Genomic DNA, 11550 nt, shown 5'->3' on the forward strand with positions numbered 1-11550 from the left:
GGGTGCAGCTAAATCTGGATGCACTTGCTTGTTATTTTCCCTCTTTGGTTGTATGTTTAGAGGAGTCAGTTGGCGTTTTGACCCTAAGTTACCTGCTCACTGATGTGATATTAGGCGGCAGGCTGATGCTGCTGGGGGTTCCAGGCTGTCACTTACCCGGTCTAACAGCATGTTTTCCCACGGGGAACGCGCAGCCGAGAGAAACAGGCTGGTTTCCCGGCACCATGCTCCCCGGAACACAGGCGCCCCCGCTGCACGGTCTCCCCACACGTGGGGAGCACAAGGGGGCGCGCGGGAGGGGCGCAGGGGGTGGCACGCGGGAGGGGGACGCGGTGGTGGTGCGTGGGAATGGTGCGCGGGGGTGGGGCACGCCGGAGGGCTGGCGCCACCTGTCCTTACCCACCCCCTTCTCGGGTTCCTTCCAGGCGTCGTGAAGAAGTGCCTTAGCCCCACCCACGCGCTGGTGGGCTTCAGGTATGGAGACACCAAGGTAGTGCCCACCTCCTTCATCACGCCCGTGGGGGGCGCCATGCCCTGCCCGCTGCTCCAGGTACCGCCCTGCCTTCTTTGAGGGGTGGGGACAGCGTGGGGTGGGGCAGCGCCGCCGACGAGATGGAGCACCCAGCCGGGCCCCCAGGAGCTGGTTGGGCCCCTGAGGTGCCACCTCCCTGTTGGTAGCCCGAGCGGCACCGACTTGCTGGCCTGGCACCTCCTGGCCCTTGTGGGTTTCGGAGACTGCGGATGGTTGGGGGTGGTGGGGGGGCGGGGGCTGCTAGGGCTCCTGGTCGCTGCCGAAGATCCCAGGGCACAGGTGCCTTGGCGTGGCAGTTGCCGTCCGGGGGTGCAGGGGCAGCCCCGAGGTGCAGCCCCAGATGAAGGGGCTGATGTGTGCTCATCAGTTTGTAAATTCACAAAGGCTGGCCTCTCCTCACCCCACGCCAGGCCCAGACTGGGGGGACGGCCTCCCTTGCTTGGGGGGGGGGGGCAAGAGCAGCGCTGGGGAGGGCCCAGCGTCCTGGGTCCGGCTGTCACGTGGCGCTCCCCGCTCCGCCCGCCCGGCGGTGTGTGCCCCATACTGACAAATTGCCCGGCAGCCTCTGCCGTGCCCCGTCCCAGGATTTTCCTCCTGCGGAAGCTTCCAGAACGCTCACCATTTTGCTGACTATTCCCCTGAACCCTGGGCCAGTCGTCGCAGTCCTGCCATAATGGGGCTTCCCCAAACCGGCCATCAGACCCCGCGCGTGGCGCAGTGATCCGTGGGAGCCGCGGGCTCCTTCCCGCACTGGGAGGCTGAGGAGGCGGCCTGGGCCCCAGCGGCGCTGCGTGCGGGGTGCTCTAAGCTCGCGCGGACGTGGTCTGCAAGAGTGGGGAGGACATTCGTCGGGGAAACGGTTCTCGCCCCAGGTTGGAGATTATGTATTTGCCAAAATCGTGATCCCCCAAGGGTTCGACTTCTACGTCCCTGCCATGGTCATAGCACTTCCGAACCGGGACGAGGCCGCAGATAAACTCTACACCGTCTTGAAGTGTAACAATCGTAGAGTAAGTCGCTTCCCTTTGTTCAGGAAAGAGGTTGTCACCGCGCAGCGGGCCCCCTTCCCCGGCTCCTCCCGCCGCTGCCGGGTGTCTGAGACGACGACATTCCCCGCCCTGCGCCCCCCTGCCCGCGGTCAGGACTCCGCCCGCTCCACCGCAGGGTCCGCCCTCCTGCGGCTCCACAGGTGTCCTGGGCCGCCCCTCCTGTCGCACGGAGCTGAGGCCCTTGCCAGTGGGAGGAGCACCCGCCTGCCCCCGCAGCCCCTGCAGCCCCTGCAGCCCCTGCCGCTCCTGCTCTCCCTTCCCTCCTTGCTCAGGGCTGCACAGGGGGGTCTCCCGGCCTCTCCCAGCCCCCTTCTCTCTGCCTCCCCCTGCTCAGTCCCCCAGCCCCCTCCTCTCTGCCTCCCCCTGTTCTGTCCCCCAGCCCCCTCCTCTCTGCCTCCCCCTGCTCCATCCCCCAGCCCCCTCCTCTCTGCCTCCCCCTGCTCCGTCCCCCAGGTCTCCCTGTGCCTGTGCAGTTCCCCCACCACCACCAGCTCTGACCCTGTCTTACCAGCTGAATCTTCCCAGCCTCTCCTCTGGGCGAACCACAAGTCTCAGACTCAACATGTCAGAACCAGTTCACAGCCTTTCCCCCACCCTCACCCCTCCTCCTGCGTTCCCTGGATCTGAGAGTCACACCACTGGCTGGGGGCCACCCTGGGGTGGCAGGGATGTGTCCTGGGCGGGGTGGGAGCTGGAGTGGAGCTGAGTGGGAAGACGGAGGCTTCAGCGAGGGCGGCCCTTGGATGGAAGAGTGCTGGCCCTGCCCTTGGCCGTCCTGTCTGAAGCTCAGTCTCAGCACATAGGAAATGAGCAGAACGGCACATACATCCTGCAGGGTGATTGTTTGGCTTAAAGCAAATAAATGTAAAAAGCCTAGTTTTGTGCCTGACACTCAAGGTGTAGGTATTAGCAGGAACAAGAACAGCCACAGTTGCTAAGTAGCCTCATTCCAGAATATTCTTCCATACCCATGGCCCGAGTCAGAGCAACTTGGTCACCTTTACACCTCTCCATTCACTGCCCGTTCAGCAAGTGTTTGCTAGGCGCCTCCCTTTTCTGTTGGGCACGTGTCTTTGTGGTTGACTTGTGGGCATTCTCTGTAGTAACCCTTGAACATGCCACCATAAGCTTCCTGTCTGTTGCTTGTCTTTAATCTACTTTATGGAATCTTTGTTGATAGATAAGCTTTAAGTTTTAATATGGTCAAATGCATCCATCTTTTCCTTTATGAATTGCCCTTTTTGTGTTCTGTTTAAGAGATCATTCCTTACACCAAGGAGGAAACTACATTTTCTTGTACATTTGGCCCCCCCGGCCTCTGCCCACAGTGGGCCTTCCCAGCCTCTGGGGTTTTGTCTTTTCCTGGACTCCCCTCCCCATCTCCTTTCCATAGAAAACCCCTGTCACCCTAAAGGCTCCGCCTCCCTGGGACCCCCTGCCGAGGCCCGTCTTAGGGGTCCCTGCCCCCTCCCCTCCCTTCCCCTGGCTTCTACGGCAAACCCCTAAGTCCTTAAATGCAGGGATGTCTTACTCACCTGTGTGCCCCACCAAGCCCCCAAGGAAGAGAAGCTTCTCACAGTTATTTTTGAAATTACTTGAATGAATGATGTTTTAAAAGAAAATAGCATTGTTTTGATGGCACACTCAGTATATCTGGAAAATAAACTGACAAGCAAAAGCCAGCGAATGAAATAGCACCAGCCTGATTAAGCACGTGCTGAGCCCAGGTACTGAGCCAAGCCCTGTGCACGTGGGGAGCTATTTAAGCCTCGCAACCCAGCTCTAGGGGGTATGATGATAATCGCTGTTAGTATCCCCGTTTCCAGACAAGGGAGTGGAAGCAGAGAGGTGAGGTCACACACCTGGTGAGCAGGGGAGCCGAATCTAACCCCCTGTGCTAAACAGCAGTGTACAGAATTAAAATATCCAGTAACTTCGTGACCATAGCACGTGGTATTTCCATCAGGGCGAGTGTCATGAGAAATGGGTCTTGGGGTTAAGGGCCAAGGATGAAGTCCGTCAGTCCATGGCCGAGGGGGCACCGCACCCATTCTGCACAGGCAGTAGAGAGGGACACACCTTCTCATCAGCCCAGGGGAATCAGGCAAGGGGCAGGGGCAGTGCGGCAGCGGGGAAGCATAGCCACTGTCCTGGGGGTCTCCGTGGGACAGGGGGGAGCATACCCTTCTGCAGTGTGGGGACAGATGGGGCCACCAGCTCTGATCCCTGAGCCCAGGAAGGACACTGGAGTTGCCCGCCGGGCAGTGCGGCCTGGCAGGGGGCGGGCAGGAGGAAGGGTCTGAGGGCGCTTCTGGAGGCTGGGGGGCTTGAGGGGGCACGGTCGGCAGCGGCTGTGGATGGCCGGGTCTGAAGTGGCGATGTGGGGCGGTGGTTGGTGGGGGCCTGAGACGCCTCCCGGGGCCCTTGGAGATAAGAAAGGATGGGCGCAGAGGTGACTCTTCTGCAGCAGTTTTCAGTCAGCCGAGGCCCCGGGTTCAGCTGCTGTCTTCACAGCTAGGAGCTGTCATCACGGGCACCGAGCTAGGATAAAAGGGCTTCTGAGCTGTACCCATGTCTGATTGAAATTGAGTGAGCTCTCTTGGTCTTTTTACAGGAATTTTGCCCACGGAGCGCGCTTATTAAGATCAGCCAAAACAAGTATGCTCTTTCTTGCTCTTATATAAAGTCACCCCCAGTTCAGGAGGATCCAAAACTGTAAGTGTGCCCAGCTTCTCACCCCCAGAATGTCATCTGTGTGTTTGCATCTTTAATGTTTCTGAGTGAACACCCCTGACCTCTGAGCCCTGGAGAAGGAAGCCATAGGTGGAGCACGTCCCACTGAGGATGGCCTTCCATGGTTATTCTTGCATAAACTGCCATCTACTTGTCTGACCCTGAGTTCATAGCCAATATGAGGAATTTTTTCTGACCCTTGAGGAATGATTTTCTTTGTAAAAATTGAAGGAAAGCGTTAGAGACCCTCCAATAAGTCTAACTCTAAAGCAGAGTTGGCCTCCTCCGTCAGTGGGGTGGCTGGAGGTGCTGGCCCTGGCGTGGCTGTGACCAGGTGGTCTTGGGGGCGGGAGAGGCAGGTGGGTTTCTGGGAACTGCGATGGGGAGAACAGGGTCTCACCTGCGGCGCTAAGAGTTGCTGAGCGCTAACAAACGAGCCCAACAGTCAGTGAGAAGCAGCTGGACCCAGTATCAGCAACCTGAACCGCAGGGCCACAGACGCTTTCATTCGGGGTTTTAGAATTGCAGTTTGGGGGGGCACAGACTCAGGTAGCAACCCCAATCGTGGTGGTCTTGGCACTTCACACAAGGCTTTTTAGAGAAATAGGAGATTACATATGTTGTTTGTGGTTGCCGGGTTTTGGGGTGCTGCTCAAATGTCCTTCAGGCCAGGTAGTGACTGAGCCCTTTCTCTGGGCTCTGCCCATGGGCCCACGCCCTGGGCGCTCTGAGAGCACCACTGCTCCAGACTCTGCACACTTAGGTGGCTTGTGATCTCTGGCTGAGATTTGCATAAGAGGCACCTCCGGAACGCCCTCCCAACTCCATTTTAAATCCCTTAGCCATAGTAGGGCTATTTTGTTTTCTTTTTTTTTACACTAGGGAGCAGGCAAGACCCCAAGTCCATGGTGCCGAAGAGGGCCCTGTCGGCTGGAGCCTCCGGGCCGTGAACTTGGGGTTGAAGGAGTAGAGAAAGAGGTGACCGGGGATTTGGGGAAAGGGTTGGAGAAGGGACCCAGGAATCACCCTCCTTAGGTTTGGGGCTATCCTTAGGAGCCAGGCTCCCTGTCTCACTCCAGCAGGAGGTCCAAGAGCAGATTCACCTTCCCCACAGGTTTCTCTGCTCAGTCCATGTGGAGAGGCCAGCCAGGGGTGGGCCTTGGGCTCTGACCCCGGCTGGGGGAGGTTTGGAGACCCTGGGGTGTGGTTGGAGGGTGGGGTTGGGGTGAAGGAGAAAGGAAGGTGAAACTGGCTACCAGGTTCTGCCGCACAACCAGGGGCAGGAGAAACCAGAGGGATGTGACTCCTCGAAAAGGGGGAGCAAAACGTACCGGCTGGACCCTCCTATATTTCCCAAGCAACCCGTCTCTGTGGCGAGGGTCATCCTGGCCGTCGGGCACAGAGACCGAGCAGAGAGAGGCACCCTGGCCGTGTGCTGGCCCGGAAGGCGCCGAAACGGCAGGGCACAGGCTGCCCCACCCCTGACCCCGGTTGCCCGGGTGGACCCCAGGGGACACCTGATGACCGCTGGAGGAAGCGGCAGAAAGACGAGCCATGGTGGGGTGTCTGGGAGGCCTGAGCTCCGCCGAGAGTCTTGCCTGAGGTTTTTTAAGATAAATGACACAATCCTTTGTTCTTTTTCCAGATGAGTATGGCTTTTGTTTAAAATAACAGCCCATTTTTGTTATTCTCAAAATGCTACTACCCAAATTACAGTATATTTTAAAGGAATACGAAGAGATATGTCTAGGTATTGACCATTCTCACTAAACTCGACATTACAAATCGTATTTTAGAATTAAACTTCCATTCCTTCCACTTTGAGAAAACCCTTTAATCTGTTTCCCTCTCAGTGCCACCCCAGACGTATTTAAAGCTCTTAGCTGCTAATTAGCTACTCTGGCTTCCAGAGCTTTACACAGTGGGGGTGTCACTCCTTGATTCCCTGGGTGTACCGGCTGTGATTTTTGTTTCTTTTTTTTTTCTTTTACTCTCGCTTCCTCCTGCTGTCAAGAGGCTGCCTTTAATTCTCTCAAGCAGAGGCCATATTCAACCTGCTAAATTTAGTTTCATCTGCCTCTGTATCCGAAATCAGGGTCAGGCCGGGGAACTCAAAGAAAGACCTGGTTACTTTTGTGTCTCTCTGCGCTGGAAACTCCCTCTGGGAGACCCTTGCTCTTCAGGGGCTCTTTCTCACCTACTTCTCCTGCTCTGATTGTCCTTCAGTGAGTCTTCACGCTGTCAACCCAGATGAGACCTTTTCAAAGCTAGAACCCTTGTGCTTTCTTCAGAGTTATTAAAGAAAAAGATCATAGGTGCATCTCCAGCAGAACATAAGTTGACTAAGTTTAGTCTTTAAATACTGAACCCACCATGGCCTCAGTTTGGAGGTGGTTAGGGAAAGGCCCCCAGCCAGCTGGGAGGATGCTGCCAGCACCTCCACACTTCCTTCTACTCCTGAGAACACGTGTCCTGCAGCCCCTCCTCGGGTTCCTGGGTGAGTAGCGGGCACAGAGAAAGCAGGAAAGAAGGAGAGAATTTTGAGGGTGAAGGGCATTCAAGACTGAGTGACTGTAGCCAAAGCTGGTGCCAATTTTTATTTTCAACTCAGAATTTGACACTTAAGTGATTTTTGAAGACTTGAGGCAAGGTTGATTTGCAAAACAGTTTCTATTCTAAATGGCTAGTTCTTAAAAACATGAGGGAATGTCGGTGTCATATTTACAATGGAAATAGGGTGCAGCTGCTATCGATTTATTCTTTCCTTTGCAGTGTGGTCACAGTGATTCACCGTGGTGGGTGGGTGGGTGCAGAGAGGGGCAAGTGGGCTCCACGAGGGCATCTTCCATGGAGTGGATGACTCTTCCCAGACTTGCCTTATCCCAGTGGTGTCCCCGAGCCATTGTCACCATTTAGAAACGTAGCATCAAAGATACCTGGTTTGAGTGCAAATATTCCCTAGCCTGTGCAGAACTATGTCTGTTTGGAAGCTACACATATACTTTCTCCCAGGAGATCTTCTCAGTAACTGCAAGAAGCAAGGGGAGCAGGAAGCACTTCCCCCCGATTTGGCATCCTTGCTCCTCTCACCGCCAGGCCCTCCCTGCAGTCTGTTTCCCCCAGAAAGCTGTGGCCTCTGGCTGCTGCAGGGCAGTGTCCTGGAGACTGAGGTTCCAGCTTCTGATTCTGTCCAGTGAAGGCAAGTGCCTCTAGCAGGAGGGACCAGTCACCCACAGACTGTGGGGCAGGCATGCTCCTCCGGGCAGGTCTGAGCTGAGCCCATGTACCTGGGACCCTATAATTGTCTGGGAATCACTCCCAGCACAGCTGGAAGGCATCCTCACTGCCTTCCTGACAAGCAAGTCTTGGCCTAATTACCTCTGAGGTTCTAATTAGGCTGAGACCAAAAGCTCCTCCTTAGGAAGACTTACTTGTGAGGGAGTTCAGTTTCTTGAAAAAAAAATTAGAATCACTCTGAAAAAGGATGTCAGGAAAGCCAGACAGGGCAAGCGTTGTCTCTGTCCTCCTGAGAAGTGGCTGGGTGATGCAATCCTGGAGGCCTGGCATGGCTGCTCTTGTTGTTGAGCATGATCTGTGGCATTAGATGTGGTTGCGTGCGGGTTTACAGGAGAGGAGTCCCCCACTCCTAGCTGCAGATGAAACTGTCTGGCTCCATTGTCAGCAAGCCAGTGCCCATTTCGCTAAATGTCAGCCTCCCCTCAGCACTCCAGTTTTTTTTGAACAGTTGGTAATTTTCCATCATACCATTTGAATTTAGAGCCTTGTTCCCATGGAAATTCTAATTCTCATTCTGGTTCGTACCCTTCTCGTGTCTCCGTGCGGGGTGGCCCCACACTGTCTTCCTGGCAGCAGTGAAATTAAGGCCTTGACTGACGTGCCAAGGTTCTGTGCTGCCATGGCCAGGACGTTAGCGCATCCCTTCCCCGCACCTTGCGCAGCCACTGCTGACTGCTCCCCCACTAGAGGGGCTGGTCAGCCTCGGGACCCTCCATCTGTCCTGGCAAGGTCAGGGTCCCCATCCTGTCCAGAGCAGAGCCCTGAAGGTCAGCTGTACAGCTGGGACCTGGTGTGGGAAGGCCCTGCCTTATCCGGAGGCACAAGCGCTGCTGCCTCTTTCCAGCACGTCGGTGGATCGGCCCCCTACTTGTTACGAGCAGCATAAGGCATCCCGGAGGCGAGTCAGCCTGGGGGGCCGGCCGCAGCCGTGGGACGGCCATAGCCTTTTGACATCACTTTCCTCATGTCCTGCCCTGGGATTAACACCCAAAACCTCCTGTTCCCATGAAACGAATATTTGGTGCCACCCCAATGGGTTCTTCTGTTCTCTGTGTGCTGAGACAGCCTTGCTGGCATAGAGAAGGAGATCAGGAGAGCCGTCCACCTCGGTGGCCAGCAAGAGCCAAGCGGGTTGGCAGGGCCTGGCTGAGCACGGAGGGCACGTGGGGGTGCTTGCACCTTCCTCCTCGAGCTGGAACTTGCCTGTTCAGGGGCGGCACAGTGCCAGGCTCCCTCCTGCAATGCACACCCATGCACACACATGTGCACACACGCACACAAGCACATGCATGCCCATGCACACAGGTGTCCGTGTGTGCACACGTGCATATGCTTGCACACACTTGCACATGTACACACACATTTGGCCTGTTTATGAAATAATTCAACCAAACCTGCAGCCCCAAATATGAACAGGACACCTGACTGAGCTGCTGGGGCATGAGGCTGGGCCAAAGGAAGCCCTGGGGCAGGTCCTTCACAGGCGTGCTGACCACAAAGCTCCTGCTGCCCTGCCCCTCTCCTGGGGGTGGGCCTGGGTCAGGCAGCAGAGTGAGTGTGCACGGGTAGGGAGCTTCCCACCCAGTCACCCCCGCCCCCTGGCCCACAAGGGGCAGGTCCTCATGGAGTGTCCTGACCTCGGTCAAGGCCGGTCATCCGGGAGGCTGGGCCGGGGGGTGGGCAGGCATGCTCCACTGACACCAGGCTCTTCTGTGGTGAGAGCCCTGCTCTGCCTTTTGTTCTTATCACATGGCAACTTGTCTTAATTTCATTCTAAAAGCATGCATATTTAATATAATTTAGAAATTTGGAACAAACAATAAAACCATCTATAATCGCACCTTTGGAAATGAATGCAGGGGGGACTGGGCATCTGTGTACGGGCTCCAGGTAACCCCCGTGTCCCTCCCAGGCAGGACCTGGACAACAAGGGCTCCTCTCTCCTGATATGGCCCCTGAGAGACACCGACGCCGGGGGGGCCAGAGACCCCAAGAAGCCGCCGCCGGCCGCAGGGCCACCCATCCAGCCTGAGGCCAAGGCCCGGGACTCCGACAACTCTTCCTTGGGCTCCAGGTCCCAGGAGCCGCACCCCAAGAGGCACTCCAGGCACAAGGGGGGCGAGGGACGGCCTCGCTCCACGGCCACAGACTCTGAGGCCTCCTTCAAGAACAGTGCGCAGGAGATGGCCCCCCAGTTTCCGGGCCAGTTCAGGTCCCCGCAGTAGGGCCACCGCCCTCTGCCCGTCCTGGCCCCAGAGCCGCTGCTCCGGCCGCTCCCCGCTTCCAGGCAGCTGTGGGGGAGACCAGCGCCCCCGGGCCGCCCCCTCAGGCGGGCTGTGACCACCGTCCTGTGAGGTAAGGCCCCATCCCTGCTGCGCCCGTGGCTCCCCACCATGTCCCCTTATGTCCTGATCCTCACCGTGCGCCCTTGCCCCGCCCTGCCGTCAGGGAGCCTGGGGGCCACACAGGGGCACTCCAGCTGCAGGGGCCGCAGTCTGGGTCAGACTGATGATCCCCTCTGAATTGGGGATGCAGCACCCCACATCAGGACCCAAATTAAGACCTGGATTAGCAAAACAGAATATTTCCTATTATAACGTTTCCTGGACACCCTTTGTCGGGCCCTCCCTAATTCCTGTGTCTTGTAGTCTGTTGTAGGTACCTGTGAAATTGAGGGCGGAACCAGAATAAAAACTCTTACTTAGAAACATGAAAAAAAACACACACACAACATACCAGGTTGTTGGTGTGTTACTGTTGCCTGCACCCGTGCCCACAATGACATCAAAGCATCCACTTCTGCCGCAGGGTCTCTAATTTCAAACATGGGGGGTCCTCTCAGATTCTCCTTTGCCTAGCGGGTGCCCGCCCCGGGCGAGCTACAGTGTGGGGCTGATGGTGAGCGGGACACACGCTGCTGCTCACGGTGATCTGAGGTGCTGGGTGGGGACACTGTGGTCTGGGGGGGCCCCGAGGCCTGGGAGCTGGGGGCCCCGCGGAGAAGCAGAGATCACAGCGGCCGGGAAAGAGGAGGGCGCCGCACAGCATCAGCAGGAAGCAGCGATGCCAAGGGAGGAGTCGAGGCACCCACCCAAGGCAGGGGGCCAAGGGTGCCCCCACCCCGGGGCTGCAGCCCGGGTGAGAAGGCTCGGGAAGTGTGCCTGCAGTGGGCGCCAAGCCCCGGAGAGGGTGCACACAGTGCTGGGTCAGCGTGGTGGGCATGGGATGGGGGCGCGGGGGAGAAGCCGTTCACCATGCCCGCTACCACCCCCTCACCCCCACGCCGGCCCAGGGTGACCGCCTGCGGCCCTGTCTCTCGCACCCCACAGCACCTGGGCTTGGGAGACGCCTCGAGGGGGGTTGGCAGCGACCCCCCCCCTCCCGCCTCTCTCAGTGTCCACCTGTCACTGACCAACGTGTGGTCAGGTGGGGAGGGTGTGCAGGGACAGAGGACTGCAGGGGAATGCCTGGCGGCAGCGGGTTCAGATATCCCGACATGCGGCGTGGCTGGTGAGTGGTCCCTGGTGGAAACGCCTCGCTCAGCATCTTGTAAAAACCACCCTTCCGGCATGTCCAGAATAACAGGATTTGAATGTACACCCCTGTCTGAGATGGCTGAGATGCTGGTAACGTGTAGGTAGCGCCATCCTCCAGGACACTCTCATGTAAGCCAGTGCGGGGGGCGGGGAGGGGGTGCAGAGTGCCCTAGTTTGGCGTGGAGAAGGTTCCAGGTTGCGGCACAGGGGTGAGGGTGGGGGCCCAGGTAGAGCCACAGGAGCTGGAACAGGGGCTGCCAGGGCCCAGGACGGGGCAGGAAAGCGCTGCCAGGAGAAATACCTGAAGGTGTACAGGGGCCCCTCGGGTCCTCAGGTGAGCGCTGAGCAGCTGAGCTCTGTCAAGGAGGCAGCATCACCTCAATTTCCTCCAAGGTCCTTTTCT

General features: G+C 57.6%; 1 protein-coding gene across 1 annotated transcript in view; it reads left to right on the plus strand.

Moving 5' to 3' along the window:
* Positions 1-10545, plus strand: part of VWA3B (von Willebrand factor A domain containing 3B) — a 147821-nt gene extending 137276 nt beyond the window's left edge. The window contains exons 24-28 of the mRNA XM_077133819.1: positions 426-550; positions 1405-1542; positions 4196-4296; positions 9524-9966; positions 10260-10545. Coding sequence (XP_076989934.1) covers positions 426-550; positions 1405-1542; positions 4196-4296; positions 9524-9836 — 677 coding nt within the window. The 3' untranslated portion in view covers positions 9837-9966; positions 10260-10545. The remainder of the gene's footprint in view (positions 1-425; positions 551-1404; positions 1543-4195; positions 4297-9523; positions 9967-10259) is intronic.
* Positions 10546-11550: the final 1005 nt, after the last annotated feature.

Source organism: Tamandua tetradactyla, chromosome 17, assembly GCF_023851605.1.
Source record: "Tamandua tetradactyla isolate mTamTet1 chromosome 17, mTamTet1.pri, whole genome shotgun sequence".
Lineage (NCBI taxonomy): Eukaryota > Metazoa > Chordata > Mammalia > Pilosa > Myrmecophagidae > Tamandua > Tamandua tetradactyla.